Raw genomic sequence first — 16,501 nt, 5'->3', positions numbered from 1 at the left:
GAGCAGCCTCCTCCAATCGAACCCCCCCTCTCTCTTCGATCTGGCCCCCGGTTTCTGCTGGGACGCCAGGTGAACATGTTAAGATTTGGAAAAAGTTTGGAGTGCAGTGAGGAGGAGAAGACCACAGGGAAGAGAAGGCCGGGAGGGGGAAGATTGTTGCACACCGCCCTCCGGTGGAGAAACATAACCAGTGCACATGACGTGTGCACAACGTACAGTCAGTGAGTCAATCAGCAGGGGATAGGCCTTACATATATTTAACCAGGTAATCCATGTTTTCTGTAACTGTACAGTGTGTCGTGTACGTTTCATTTTCTTGATCTCATTGTGATGCACCTTTTATTCCAATTTTGCACAAAAGATCGTTGATGTTGACTTTGTTATTTCGCATGTTGCAAAAATACTCATGCCTCAGAGAGGACGCTTCAGAAGCTCTGAGTCATAATTTGTGGGGCTCCTCGATGGATTAAATTAGTTGTACTATAGCCCACCTCACGACAAGAGAAACGGAGGTGCAGCATATCTGCGGGTCACAAGGTCAGTCGGTATGAAGAGTGGATGGAATTCTCAGCCCCAATTACAAGAAAACTTAAAAAACTGCACATCTAACGGGGATTGTCAGACATTTCCCAGTGGGACTCCCTGAACACGGCTGGAGGAGCATCTGGTCGAGACAAGTCCGAAGCATTCGGACCTTCAGATCTCTGCCCGTACATCCGATGGACTAAGAGGCTGAATGAACACAGGAAGCAGACGGCAGCTGACGGGGAACATCACGGTAAAAAATAATACATCTGTCATGTTTAGAGAACTGACATCGATGAGTGGGCCTTGCTTGACATTAAATTCTGCCCTAGGGAACATGTATAATGAAGGCCAGATTACGCTGTTTAAATAAAAATTACTTTATTAATTTTTTTTTAAAATAAATGCATTTTTACAGTCAGAAAACAGAGCAGCAGGACATGCACTGCTGCTCCTGACACTGGAGGCAAACAAAAACATAAGGGGGAGAAGGAAAAACACCGTGGCTTGATTTTCTCTTTTCCTCTGTTCATTTTTGCTGATTTGTCTCAAACTCCTTCATATGGACATTATTAATGGCACACTTCAGTTGTGACCAAGTGAAAGTATTTCACAAAAAGGCGCGGAGCAAATTCAATTTGCAGTAAAAATGCACGTTAAAGTATCACTGTCAGTCTAAAGGACGAGCTAAAAATGAAACTCGGGTGGTAGGAGAGAGAGCAGAGTCAATAAAATTAAGCAGTAATACAAGAAAAAAAGAACACATTGAAAAGGCATACGTATCTGTATTTTAGAAAAAAAAAATATATATACTCGACAAACATCTTCATCAAACCTGGAGTTTGAGACAAGTGTCATCTTCATATATATTCATATATATATATATCTTCATCTGAGAACTCAACAAGACCACAACATAAGCAGGCACATTTCAGAACACTACAGGTTGACAGATGCCCCACCCCCTATTTTTTTCTGAAAGAAAACCCAACCCCCCCACCCAAAAAGCAGAAAAAAACTGTACAATTTCTATAAAACGTTTGTGTTTTTACATTAGTTACAAAAAATAATACTTTATTGACTGATCCTTCATACTGAGGACAGAAGAAAAAACAAAAAACATTTGCATATTTATTCTTCAAACTCAGTGACCTTTTTTTGCTGGTGTGTAATGATAAAGATAAGAATAATCATAATGACAATATCAATACTATACGGCGTGAGAGACAGAAAGGCAAGAGATTTAAAAAGGTGGTACAAGGAAGTGGTCGTTCCTTGTGTTATGTAGTGTAGATGCACAAAGCGACGACATGTCAGGGGTTTTAAATCTGGATGCAGTTGAACGCATGCGGTCGTGATTTCCCCCCAATTCATAATGTGGTCAGAACAACGTCTGGCTAAATGTTAACTTCAGAAGAAGAGTCTTTAAATATATATATATATATATCAAAAAAAAACAACTAGCATTAAAAACTGCCTAAGCGTGAAGGCTTTTCAAATACTCATGCTGTGATACCTTGGGACTAGAGCTGCGACAATAAATCGATTAGTTATCGACCGCTAAATTAATGAGCAACTATTTTCATAATCGATAAAAAAAAAAAAATTGATTTCAGCTTCTTGAATGTGAACATTTTCTGGGTTTTCTTTGCTTCTCTATGACAGAAAACTGCATATCTTTGGTTTGTGGACAAAACAAAACATCATCTCGGGGTTGTGGGAAACACGCTCCACATTTGTGACCATTTTATGGACCAAACAAATAATCGATTAATCTGTTGGTTATTTTTCTCGATTAATCGATAATGAAAAAAAAATCGATAGTCGCAGCCCCCCTTCTAACATTATCAAACTACCACAGTTGTCAAGGTGTTAAAAGGTGTTTTTAAAAAACACTAAACAGGCCGAAGACTAGAATAAATGACTTTTAAAGACGAGCATTAGGTTACGTAGGTCAGTTTGAAACCAGATTTTTAAACGGGACACTCATCCCTGTGCACTGAACGGAGTTTTCAGACATGCTCACTATTAGCAGCCCGTTAAATACTAAAAAACAACTTAACCCAGGCTCCCGGTGTCGCACCGATCACCTGATACAATGAAAATTCAAAGGAGAGACGAGACTCGCCGGTGGTGAAACCGAGACGACAAGACATCACGAGCAATTTAAAAAAACAGCTTATTCATAAACAGGACTGTGTACTGTCGAAGTGCTTACACGTGACTTCAAAAGACATGGAACCCTTCATAGAGTGGATGGGATGTACGCCGCTTTTTACAGACACCTTGTTGATTAGACTCTCTGAGGGAGTCCCATCTTTTAGGATAAATAACTGGATAGAACTGTGGGTATCTGTGGCACTACATCACAACATGTTTGATATCAGCTCCTTTAGTCCCGTTCTAGAAGAGAGAGGGAAAAAAGAGTGAAGGAGGACAAAAAAACAGAAGAAGTGATCTTTGGGATTCAAATTTTGTGTTTTTAAAGGGTTAAGTCATGGACGTAAGTTGATGGCCGTCGGTCCGGGAGGAGAGGAGGCAGGTGGTCGGAGTTAAAACAGGCTTCTGCTCAACCACAGGAGTTAGTGTTCAGAGTTCACGGAGACTGCGTTCACCGCAATGTTAGTGTTGTAACAGACGACCTCGTCGGCGTTAACGCAGAAATAACGGTAAAAGAAACGGTATCAGCGTGGCAACGGCTGTGCTGCTCTGGACTCTTCAGCACAGCTATTACACAAACTATTCAAAAAGACTGACAACAGGAGAATAAAATAAACCCATACAATGTGGTTCCACCCCCCCCCCCCCCATCACTCCCCTCCTGGCCCCCTCCCCCAGACCCACGATCGTTGAGCCCTGGTTGTTCTCAGACCCAGCCGCTGGTCAGCTTATAGAACATCTCCTCGTCGAGGGACTCGTTCTGGTCCTTGGCGCGCGTGGACAGGAAGATGTAGCCGCCGATGAACTCGTGGACGACCTTGCAGTCCACCTCGGCGCAGACGAACGACAGGGTCGGCTCGTCGGCAAATTCCACCGTCACCTGAGCACACAGAGCGGAGACGCGTCACGTCAGTCATGCTTTGATAGTAAGAGGCGAAACACAATCATGTTTTGTACTTGCGGAGGTCTGCTGATCTCTGGGAATGTGCCGAATACTGATTAAGGCTTCGACGCTTCATCAGACTTTGGCAGCATCCGGCATTATCGGTGACAGCGGAGCTGTTTACTTTCAGTTTTGATGGTGATTTGCCAAACACATTTGTTAAGTTTCTTTTGGCAAACTGGGCACTCAACTTTTTGGGTTCATCTCCCACAAATTTGTAAGCTGTTCCAGGCGATTGACTTTTTTTGTCAAGCATCACTTGAGACAATTAATCATGCTGCTTCCTCTGGAGCCCAAAAGCTTTATATATTTCCATGCAGTACCACTCAAGACCTATAAAGTTCCTTCAGAGGGAGTAAGAATTTAAAATGTAACGCGTAAAGGGAAAGTTAATACGCCACTTGTTCAGTTTTAATGTTCCCTACCATCTTGATCTCCCAGTTGACGTTCCACTGTTTCATGTTGCTAAAGCGCCAAGTCTTGATGGCGTCTCCATTGCTCGCATCCATCCGGATCAAACGGTTGTAAGTGATGCCCATCAGCTCCTCCCGCTTCACACCCTGGAACCTGCAGAGAAGAAGTTGACAAATCCAAACAAATCGAATGAGTCACTGTCGGCACACAGAACTGGACGTGTGCTCAATCAGCAATTTATTGAGCTGTAAAGTCAGATGTGACTAAAAGTACCTGGCGAGGAAGTGGGTGATTCCGAACTCGGGCAGGGACTGCCACGCCTGGATGAAGCGCATCTTGGCCTCGATGAGACTCATCTGGGCCACGTTCTGGTGGGCTTCCAGGATCCGGGCTGAAATCTGACAAACACACAATCACAAACGTTACACTCATTACATTTTCAGTAGGCTCCCACCAATACACTACCCCCAAAGTAAAGAAATGTATCCCAACACCACAATATCACCCACACACACACCCAACACATAAACAGGCTGTGGCTAACGTCATGAAGGCATCAGCTCACCCGGTGAGAGCTGTCACGTGTCTACGTCACACATCTAGATAACAGACAGACTAATATGAACCTATGAGCATCCTGGGGAGCCAGACTACGGTTAAAAAGGCAAGGGGAAGCATTTCATCTGTGTGAGTGTGCATGCATGGGTTTATTTCCCTCATCATCCCTCAAAATCCTTTTCCTCTCCTCTAGATCTGCACTGCTTTCACTTCACGTGAACAAGTGCATTATGACAATCAGCTAAGAGAGAATTGAACATTTCCTGAAATGAGTAATCCACCACAGTTTATTTTGTCGGCAAACCCACATGTTGCAATTCGCGACCGATCAGCGTCGCGTTCGCGAACGATTGAATCGGAATCAGAGATGAGACAAAAGAAACGACAGACTTAAGACCTGGTGCAGCTTCTCTTACGCACTTGAACGCATCAAATCAAAAGCCATTCAGCAGTTGAACTGCACTACAAATTAAAAGATGAAAAAAAGAAGAGCTTCACTGTGATGGATCACTTTCCTTCAGCAAGTTTCTAGTCTCTGCTTTTCAAATTTAACTAATGTGAATTGAAATCAGTATCTGTCTTAAGGGTAAGACACTTTCAAAAACACATTACTCACAGTACTCGACAGTCTCATAGCCTAAGGCGTGGTTTGAGAAATTTGGTCGGCAGTAATCTTGGTCATATGTATTTGGACAGTGTCACGATTTCTTGGGCTAATTTTTTTAAATGGAGGGACGACTGCATAAAAAAGGGATATAATTTGCAATTGGTTATTGTAATATTTCTGTTAAAAGCTTTGAATTAAAGCGAAATGTTTACACTTCAATCACATCTAGATTATTTCATTTCAAATCCATTGTGCTTGTGTGTGGAGGCCCCCTGAAGAGTTGATAGAAGACATATTTAACACATGGAAACTATCAAGAAGGATCACCTAACCTACTGTGACTATCGACCACTATGATGACTAAGTCCAATGTTTCCCACAAGCAGACTTTACCTGGCCGGGCCGCCCCGGTATATTAACGACCGTCAAGTATATGCGGTGACCGATTGTAAGGTCTTATTTTAATTTTATTCCAACCGATGGAACAACGCCATCCGTGATTAATTCATCGGTGGAAAATCTCCCGTCGCTCCAACCCTCTGCAGGCAGACCCTCTTGCTGCAATCGCAAGAAGAATATAAAGAAACATTCTCTGGTATCACACTAGCAGATGGGGACATGGTGGATATTTAACGAGCACGGACCAGCTGAAGTCTTATTATCCCTATTGTGTAGTCCTTCTCTGACTTTGGTTGTAGCTTTGAATTCTATGGAAATAAAAGAGCACCTATGCTGCAAGACCCCAGACTCAATTTAGCGCATGTAACTTTACCTCTGCCTTCCCCATCTGCACTGTAAAACTGCAAGATATCTTTCGACCATGAATGGGGAAAGTGAATTTTATCTTTCCTTCGCCATTAAATGTATTTTACATCTGTTTTTCGTCCGTTTTTCCACCAAGTCAAAAACTGAGACAGAGAGCAGCACCTGGCTGCAGGTCTGTGAATATCAATAAATAGTCTTAGCACCAGAGGCGTTTCCATATGCACAAGCGCCGGAGCTCTTCTTTGAAAATCCCAGAGAGATTAAGTGTTCTGACAAAAACGGAGTGTTTTATTTCGTAATAAGATTTACTTTGCCTTTCTCTTTCCATGTGGGAAGACGGAGGGGAGGGGAGGGGTTGGGGCTGTTTGGATCTGTGAAATATATTTTGTGTAATATTCTCGAAAATAAAAAAACTGTTTAAGGTCACACATGTTTGTCGTTTGTCACGCGCCGGCACTGGCAAGTATAGTTCTGCCCTGTGGGAAACACTGATGTGGTACAACTACGTGTAGTTAGGTGAGGTGGTCAGAGCAGAGACAGTCATGCACATGTCGAAGGTTTTCGAGGCACCCAGTGGACACACAACTCGACTTACCAAGTCCCTGATATAGCCTGGCTGAAGAGGGGAGGTGGGGATGAGGGGGAGACGCAGAGGAAGGAATGAAGGAGATGCAAACAAAGAGAGAGAAAGGAATAGTGGATAAAGAAAACAAGCAAATAAGATCAATGTTGAGGGAAGAAAGAGACAAAATAACAAGTAGAAGACAATGACTGTAATAAAAAAAGAAAATAAAGGGAGGGTTAGAAGTCATGCAGTGTTTGGCCACAAGAGGGACGTACATCAGCAATCACACAGTGTATCATTTGAAAAAGAAAAGAGGGGAAGTTACGCAATATTTTGTGCATTTTCACATCAAAGAAGTGGCCACTGGAACTGATAATGTCTGTTTATACTTTATAGACGTTCACAATGGGTCATTATCAGAATCACAACTGCTTCTTTGCAACTCGTCTTTCCTCCACAAGATGGCGATACATAACCAAGCAGCACGCTTTGGGAGAGCCGACATGTGGGAGTGCCGTGTCGCCCCAAGCTCCAGGAGTTTCTCATTGTATAGTTATGGCCCGAGATCACTCTAGACTACATAACCTATAGGTTACTCAGTGAGTGTGTGTGTGTGTGTGTGTGTGTGTGTGTGTGTGTGTGTGTTTGTGCACCTCCTACCACAGGAAGTCCAGTTTAAGGAAGATGGGGAGGGGTCGCAGCCGACTGTGAGCCAACGGGCTTTTCCCAGACACTTTTTCCCGCGCAGCATTCTGAGGAATGGCTCATTTCCTAGTGCCTCACACCCACCACATGAGTACATGAATACGTGTGTGTGTATGTGTGTGCGTGTATATGTGCGTACACATACTGTACATGAAGCCACTACTCTTTCATGTTGTGCCTTGGGACACCCCATCAGACCGGGTTTGAGCTTGAGATTGGACCTGAGCCAGAAAGAACCACAGCCCCACACACACACACACACACACACACACACACACACACACACACACACACACACACACACACACACACACACACACACACACACACACACACACACACACACACACACACACACACACACACACACACACACACACACACACACACACACACACACACACACACACACACACACACAGCTGGGGTTACGCTCTAAAAATGTCCACGTCCTGCCCCCTGTTCATGCGAGACTCTGTTCCAAGGCAATGGATTACGCCATAGATATTTTTTTGTCTCCACTGTTCTTCCTAAAAAACCCTGAAACACGACGCTGGAGTCTTTTCTTCATATTCTAAAGTAAATGGGTCAGTGAACAGTGGACCGAGACACTGGAGCAGCTAATCATTGTGAGAGAAGACAACTATTATTTTGTCAGTGTTCAACAGTAAAAGCTCCTGTTGGGTTTTGATCGCATGCATATGCTTCATGGGAGCTTTATCTTATATTTCAGCTTTTCAGGAAAACTATCAATCCACATGGTACAAAATACAGAGAACCAAAGGCTTTTTATCTTGTAACATCAGTCATGTCATTTATTTCTGTTCCAATAGAATTTTGTAAAGCTAAATATGAAACGCACGCCTCGTAGTGCATTCTTCCTCAATTTTCAGTTTTTGAGTCATCACCTACTATACCAACTTCTCTTTAAGCCCTAGAAACATTCTATTTTCTACTTTAACTATTATAAAAAACAGATTGAGTGAGGAGCTATGGCGAGAGGCAAACACCTCCCTCCCTTCCTCACCCATTCCCAACCAATACAGCCGTGGCAGTCGTGTACTCAGCTGTTCCAGCACACACGCACGCACACACACACACACACACACACACACACACACACACACACACACACACACACACACACACACACACACACACACACACACACACACACACACACACACACACACACACACACACACACACACACACACACACACACACACACACACACACACACACACACACACACACACACACACACACACACACACACAAGCCTGTTGCTTGCATGCAAATCCGCTGGGCACATTGTAGAATGTACCTAAAGCATACAAAGATTAATTCTCAGTGTTTGAATGTTGCACCTGGTAATTAAGATGTTTGCTACTGTCTCTTAGATGTGGTCTTTTCCACCTTAATGCTGTGTTTAGACAAATACATTCTGATTTACCACCTGAGATCTCTACCCTTCCAGCCCCTTTTGTCTACGAGCACAAAGACCAAGGGCTGGGGTTAAGTATCTGTTACAGTCTGACATGAGCAGCTCGACTGTGTGCACGGCGAGCGGTTTGGATGTCTGCTGTCCTGGTTTCCCCTCGGACAGAGAGGGGTGGGGAGAAGGAACAGAAGGAGGCGGAAATGTAAAGGAGGGGGAGTAGAGGGAGGTTGCATTCCAATGCGTGACAACTCCGATGCCAGGAGGCGCCCATCTGGGAAGCATCAATTGCTGCTCTGTCTAACTCCACAAGCGACTCATCAAACAAGTAAACAACCTCCCACAAAACACACATTAGGCCAGATTAGTTACCTTCTTCTTTCTGTCTACACACTTAAGACAATAGACCTTAGGTGACATTCAGAGGTTGTGTGTTCCTGCTCTGTACAAAACTTACCTGCTTGTTCTTGTACTTCTTCAGGTAGCGCGGGGACACCAGGCATTCTGGGTTGATATCGGTGGTGATCGGCTCGATGAACTGAGGGTCTGGGTTCATGTGCTGCATCTTGAGGAAGGACAGAATGTTCTGGACCTCCAGGTTGTAAGAGCTGTCGGCCATGGTCTTTCCTTTGGAGGCCAGGCGACACGCAGCCATCCAGTGGGCGTACTGCTTCTCCTGCAGGAGAGAGTCAAACTCAACGCTGATTTTCCAAAATCCCCTCAAAGCGCAACAAAATTGTCGTATGGGGTGCAATAACTTTAGGTGTTACCATGTCACACCGAAGCCAGATCTCGTTCATGCCATCAGCCACAGGGATTAGCAACTTGATGTTGAATTTCTGACCCGAGATGTTAACATCTGGAGTTACCTCACAACCTACACATGTGAAGCCATGGCGCAGAACGGAAAAAAGAGGTCAAAGGTCACACCCGTTCTTTAGACGCACACCACCGAAGAGAACACATTTGCAGCATAAAAAATAAAGCTTTAAACTTTTGCATGGGCATGAAATTTCTTTTTTGTGTGTGTTCTATGTAAATGTTTGTGCGTCTGCACCTCTGAGATTCATTTGGTGAGCTGGTGTCCCGTGTGCCTCGTCTTTACTCTTGTAACAGGAAATTGTGATATCCTTGAATGTGCACCAGTACTGCTTATAGCCCTTCAGCGTCAGTTTCTTGGGTCTGGGAAAATATATAACAGACAAAGGCAGACATGTCATACAGCAGATGGAAAAAAACACCCATTTACTTATCATTAATGGGGGAGGGGAGATGATAAGTTGAGTACAAAGGAGGAGGGGTGGGGGGACTTCTCAAGTGCAAAGTCAGCAAGGTGAACAGGAAGAGAGCAAGTTTTGGACAAGTACATTAATGGAAAACCATTAAAGAGGAAATGCCTCTTGATATCATACCCCCCCTGATGGTTTATACATTTTATGAGACAACCACCCCAGGGGCCACCTGCCTGTCAGCAGAGGCCTAATGCCAAAAATGAATGTGGTTCAAAAAATGCTTGGTCCAACTTTAATCACTTCCAAAAAAAAATACTAAACTAAAATGCAAGCTCAGCCTGCAAATGTCCTCTGGCAATGAACCTGGCCTATTACACACTGATGCGAAACAGGCAACGATGCTCGTATTTAGCCAGAAAATGTTAGATCCAACGTCTTGAACACGCGCGCACACACACACACACACACACACACACACACACACACACACACACACACACACACACACACACACACACACACACACACACACACACACACACACACACACACACACACACACACACACACACACACACACACACACACACACACACACACACACAGTTTTTGATAACATTGAAAATGAATGTGGACTCACTTGAAAACTTTGACGTAGTCAGCTAGCTCAGGAATAGATGTGATATCACCCTTGGGGGGGAAGGGAAATAAAACAAACACCTTTAGTAAAAAGCCCAGAAGATCTTAAAGGAAAGGAATAAGAAAAAGGTTAAACAAAAGCAAAACAATGACTTTAGGTTCGTGCACTTTCAATGTCATTACACAGTATTGTACAGACAACACGTGTTAGGTAATATCTCAACGCTCAGTTTCCTCTGATAAGCTGTATAAACTCAATTCTTCACGGCGGAGCTGCTGTAACAATAGAGGTACGCATTTTCATCATCACTATGTAAATGCGGCCTTTGTGGAGATTGTATGAGTTTCAAATTTCCCACACCACTAGTTTTGTCACATGCATTCCTCACAGTGGGATATTTAGCAAATTCAGCAAATGTCATTGTTGTTTCCCTTCCCCTGAGTCGGTGACCCCCGTTCAGACCTGGTTTTATTCCGATCAGATCACAAGTAGATACAGCTCTAAGTTCAGGTGTGAACACACTCAAATGTGTACTCAGCGCTTCTTGAGATTTACTCAGACCACATTTGGAGGTGATCTGGAACACATGTGGCCACATTCTTTTAGGTGTGTGAACACGAGTGCGTCCTGGGCCACATATGAAGGACCACTTAATGCCGGGAGTAAACAGACAAATTTAGAGCTGTCCACTTGTGATCGGATCTCTCAGGACGGATGTTAATACGAGGTTTGAACAGGATCTTTGTAGGTCCAACAACCAAACACATACCGAAACTTCACAACTGGGAAAACAAATTCACATGAGTTTGGATTAACCAAAAAAAGAAACACACTGAGCCCAGAGTGCTTGTAATCCATAACCGAAAAGATATTTCCAACAGTGGATGTGATGATGTGGCAGTGTTGTCATACCAGTGTGTTGGACGTCTTCCCTCCTTCCAAAGTAATCTCCAGGTCTGACAGGGCCGCGTCCACCTCATCCACTTCCTTTTCACTGTTATTCATGTGGTTCTCCGAAGCCATGATCGACAGCTTGTTGATGTGATACTGAGGAGAAAAAAAAGATGCACCAGTTAGGCCCGTTTCTAAAAAGCACTTATTTTCTGTGTTGAATCAGATATGCCACATATTTTCCAGAAACATCACAGTATGGTAAGTGACAAGGGACCCATAAAAACATGTAATATGCGGGACAATGTGTAATATTCCACAATTTTCCACCGGGACTTCCTAAACTTGCAAATGAACCCGTCACATACAGAGACATTTAAGAATTTCACTAAGCTGCTTTCAGCCAAAGTGCGCGTAATTGGGTCCGGTACCTTCTCCAGAGTTTGCCATTCACATCTGACAAACGCAGCGAGAGATTGTCCAAGTCAGACGTGTTCACAACAGCAGGATAATCTCCGGGGCATTCTGTGGCGTCTGTGTAGAGCAGCAGGAGGCTCTGATAAATCCGTTGCAGAGAGCGTTGTTTTTGTTTTACAGTCATCAACACGTCCATTCGCTCGCTGTGAACTCTCCGGAGATTCTCCATGGGCTACCTCGGACATTCTCCGGAGATTAAAACTAGGGAGCTGGCAGGAGAAACTCTAGAGCAACATGTTTGGACATTTGCGCTCTCGCATAGAGTTCAGCTCAACGTCCGGAGTGTAGTGCATGTATGAAAGCAGCTTTAGAGTCTTACTTGAAAACAGACATGATCAGTATGTGGAGAACGGAGGATGGTTGTAGGAAAAATCTGTGGTGCTAAGGAAAAGGTTTCACAGTCTTCACTCACAGCACTGTTAAAACCTATAATCTTCTAGTCAAAGACGGTTTCTATCTAACAGATTCATCGAAGCCCTCCAGGTGAAAAACAAAAATTCCAAGTCAGGGAGTGAGACGCCAAGAGTCAACAGTTTTGCTGATTTCCTGCCATGTGTGCAACTGGTGCATAAACGTTAAGACTTTGTATTAGAAGAAGGGAACTGGTCTGTGCTAATTACCGTATAAATACTTTAAGACTTTGCTGGCATTTATGTCCGCAAGTGGTGCCAGTAGGCACCATTGAGTTTACCAATGATGGAATGGAACAATGTCTGTGAAGATGAGAAGACTAGTTTCAGGATGAGGGAAGGGTGAATGGTTTTGTGATAATGATTCACAGAGGAAAAATTGTTTTGATGGTTTAGACAATGTGTTCTCAGCACTTCTTTGAGCTGTAACAGCCTATCGGCTTGTTTTTACTGGGAACATGTGTGCAGCTGGGCCAATAGGATGTGATAAGGGACTGAGCGTCCTTGTAACAATGGAGACACCGATTCATCAAGATGGGCCCCATTACCGAAAACGTGACCGCGGCTTCCTCTGAGCGTGAGTCACGGACACTAAATACAACTTGTTGACAAACGGTATTTATAATGTCAACCCATCGCCAACCCCCCACCAATATATGTATGAACAGCTGTCGAGAGAATGAGAGATACAGGGACAGAGTTTGAGGGACATATGTGAGGCTTTAGCCAGCTAAGGTTACAGAGTGTGGGACAAAGGGCGCTCAGTGGCTCTCGATCCCTCCACCTATTTTCACTGTAAAAAGTATTTCAAAACTTGAAAAGCACTGATTTCCTGTTTGTGTGTATAAACGGCTGAGCGCATTTGTTTAATCTGATGAGGTACAAAAGTACAACCTGTGCCCCGGGTCTCTCCTCTGGACAGCATGACGCTGAGGTCGATTACCGTTCTCGACTCCAAATTACCTCACTTGTGTGTACTGCCAAAGAGAATCTTCCAGGTGATGGCATACTAGCACAAGCCAGCAACATGCTGGAAGTGGACAATCATTGGCCTGTATTTAGACCGTGTGTATCCACCCTCACCAGAGAAACCGTGGCCAAATCTCTGAGCTCATCCCACCCAGCTGAAACATAGTAGCAGCTACCAAAGTGCTAACAGACAGGTAGCAACAGAGCAGTAGATTAGCATCTCTCTCAGGAAGAGTAACACAAAACCAGTTAAGTGTAATTATAACCAGCCTGATGAAACACACCTAACGCCTCAGAGTGTAAAGGGGCTTTTCGAGGAATGTGAGCAGGTCTGTCTGTGAGACAGTGTCTTGATGGGGTGGGTGGTCTGGACTGAAGCGCTGGGTCCAGGGGCCCAAGATGCTCTATAATTACCCCGGGGGTGAGGACAGGATGGCGTCCACAGGTCTTGGCACCCACAGTTTATGAGGGTCCGAAATAGCAGGGGCACCAACCCCTCACTGAAGGGGGCAACCCAAAGGGGCTCACATCTGTACATCTCTTCCATTGATCCCCTTTGAATCCACTATTGTCATTTCACTTTCTGCTGATCCTCCTCGTCTCTGAAGAGACTGTCTGACGGCACAGATGTCTCTAAAGTCCAGGGAGGAACAGCTGAAATGACTTGGTCACATGGAGCAAATAGCCTGGGCCCAGTACACAACGAAATCCTTTGACATCACTAAGGGAATTTGTAGTTGGTTACGAGATATCAACAAGAACATTCATCACTATTAAAATTTGCTCTTTGTCCAGGAAATCAAAGTGACTTAACTCTGTTGAACTACGTATGGTCGAGGAATGTCTTTTAACTTAATTGTATTTTTTGTTGAAACGCCTGTTGACTCCTCTTTTTCCATGAACTATGAGTAAAAAAATTAAGTGAACTGATTGTAATTGAAGCATATTGATAAACCCACTGGGAACCGGTGCCATAATACCCCATTGATTCATTTTGCAACACAGTTTGAGTTTGCATGCTGCAGTAGACCTGGCAGCCATATGGCTCAGCTCTGGGCCAAAAGCCCATCCAATTTATTAGCTTGCGGTTGAGAAGGAAATGTGCCCATTGCCCAATGAAAGAAGAATGCAGATCCTCAAATTTCAGACCCTGACAAAACAATGCTGAAACAGGGATATTAAGATCAGGCAGGGACACAAACATGCTGAGTCCCTCTTACCTGCAGGGCAGCAAACATCATCATTTCCTCCTCTGTGCACTCAATTTCCTCCAACAGGATGGCCCACTTGGACTGCTCATAGAGCTGGTTCACTCGGATGGCATCGTACTGTGGACATGCACGAATAAACAGTAAATAAACAATCAGTGTCTCCTGTAATACACACAGGACATCAATAGATCTGGAACAATAGTTAAAGGGTGTATATAGCTCTTTTTACTAATAACCAAAAACCAATTTTCCAGACATTTGCCAGAGTTTTGCCTGACACATGATGAACACAGATGGTCAGACATGTTCACAACAGCTGGAACATTTCTGGAACATTTAGGCGAGGGATGGATTCTGGGTAGAGCGCCCACTCGCTCGCTGTGAATCTTCTCACATGGGCTCATTGCATATTGTAAACTACAAAAGGTTTAAACTCTAACACTTACCCTAAAAATATTACAAAATACTTTGTTGTTTAATTCACAACATGCAAAATAATCTGCCAGTTTCAGAATCTCTGGTGGTTGTGTTCATTGTGTTTGTTATTTCACAACTCTGATACTTTCCTTCAAACAGGACGATACAGAGCCATCTCGTGCAACATGGTGCCAACAAACACCCCAAGTAACTGTAAGAGAAACACTGTTGTACTGCTAAATCTGAAGGACGTACCTTAGGGTTGAGATCGAAGAAACTGTGGTATTTGAACCTCAGCAGCAGCACCTCGTTCTCCTTCACGTCCTGCTCCATCAGAGACCTGGATGAGTCCAACCACCTGTACAGACAGTTAATGTGGCCACTCAGGATATTATGTCTTTTAAAATAAAGTCTTTCTGGAAGAAATTCAATTGCACAATTGCACAACTTGCACAATATTCTACAATCAACCAAACTATTTTTTTCAACCAAAACCAGTTTAACCAAACGGCCGAACCACTGAGCAAAGTTCATCTCACCCCTGGTTGATTTTGGCTTTGTCCAACAGGGACTGGGGCTTGTACAGTTTCACCAAGATGTCTGGTGAGGAGATTGGCTGGCTGACAGCGAGGATGCTGGGGTTGCCCTCAGACAAGGGGCTGTCCCCGAACCAGGCGGAGGTGGGTGACAGCGGACTGCCGTCCCTGGAGTCGTAGGTGGGGGTCATAGTCTTACTGTACAAGCCTGGACTGGAGTAGATGCTCCCTGAAAACACACAGCAATCAGTTGGTCCACAGAAAGGACACACACAATGCATTTTATCGAATAAACATCATTGCATGAGAAAAAAGGGTGAACACTTTCCAAAAAGCACACACTTGCAGCTTGCTCAGGCCAGCTAGCGGTTTTAGAACACCATGTGACTACCAGCCCACACTTTGCAGATGAATGGCTTGAACAATGTCCTCCTGCTGATGGTGGGAGTGATGTGGATCAGCATGCAGATGATGCACTACATGATCGGGGGTCACCCACTTACTCACAGACAAAAAACCTGCAGGTATGCACTGCACACAGCAAACTACAGCACAACTGGCCACAGAGAGGAGAGCAGAAGGATATGGGAGGAGGATTACAAAAACATGTACGGTTCGGAAATAAAATCTGGAGACATCATCTGTAAATTAAAATTTTCAGTTTACTGTTGAAATATTTAAAATGTTGATTTATATATACATTTGTGGTTTAGCTTTTTTTCTGGATTTGGGCAACAAACAACAACAATTTTAACAGGCCACCAAAGTGCAGTTGTTTGCACTTCCTGTTGGCTGACCTTGTGGAGTATCTTTGGCCCCACACCCCTCCAATCCCTCTCTCCCTCTGTAGGGCCGAGGTCAAGAAGCAACACAGGCTAAACCACTGAATCCCTTCTCAAATCAGGAAGTGGGCTCGGTTTGTGTTTGTAAGTGTGTACATGTGTGTTTGTGTTCCAAGCTGAGGTCATGAGAACTGGGTGCAGGCTATGGCCACCCATCCCCTGCGGGGGAGAGTTTTATTCAGTGACTCTTTCA

General features: G+C 44.1%; 1 protein-coding gene across 6 annotated transcripts in view; it reads right to left on the bottom strand.

Annotated features, from left to right (window-relative positions):
• Positions 1-889: 889 nt before the first annotated feature.
• fermt2 (FERM domain containing kindlin 2) overlaps positions 890-16,501 on the bottom strand; it is a 40,835-nt gene continuing 25,223 nt past the window's right edge. For 3 of the 6 annotated variants that reach the window (XM_047327282.1, XM_047327284.1, XM_047327283.1), the window contains 12 exons: positions 15,470-15,695; positions 15,186-15,288; positions 14,523-14,630; positions 11,468-11,602; positions 10,556-10,605; positions 9,741-9,865; positions 9,454-9,560; positions 9,141-9,359; positions 6,568-6,588; positions 4,316-4,440; positions 4,054-4,195; positions 890-3,565 (listed from right to left, as the gene is read on the bottom strand). In XM_047327282.1, coding sequence (XP_047183238.1) covers positions 3,392-3,565; positions 4,054-4,195; positions 4,316-4,440; positions 6,568-6,588; positions 9,141-9,359; positions 9,454-9,560; positions 9,741-9,865; positions 10,556-10,605; positions 11,468-11,602; positions 14,523-14,630; positions 15,186-15,288; positions 15,470-15,695 — 1,535 coding nt within the window. In that variant the 3' untranslated portion in view covers positions 890-3,391. Of the gene's footprint in view, positions 3,566-4,053; positions 4,196-4,315; positions 4,441-6,567; positions 6,589-7,206; positions 7,464-9,140; positions 9,360-9,453; positions 9,561-9,740; positions 9,866-10,555; positions 10,606-11,467; positions 11,603-14,522; positions 14,631-15,185; positions 15,289-15,469; positions 15,696-16,501 lie in introns of those variants that run through there. The other 3 variants (XM_035609589.2, XM_047327286.1, XM_047327287.1) reach the window with 2 other exon arrangements.

Source organism: Scophthalmus maximus, chromosome 15 (genome assembly GCF_022379125.1).
Source record: "Scophthalmus maximus strain ysfricsl-2021 chromosome 15, ASM2237912v1, whole genome shotgun sequence".
Classification (NCBI taxonomy): Eukaryota; Metazoa; Chordata; class Actinopteri; order Pleuronectiformes; family Scophthalmidae; genus Scophthalmus; species Scophthalmus maximus.
The sequence above is the reverse complement of the archived record's forward strand: the minus strand, read 5'-3'. Positions and strand labels throughout refer to the sequence as shown.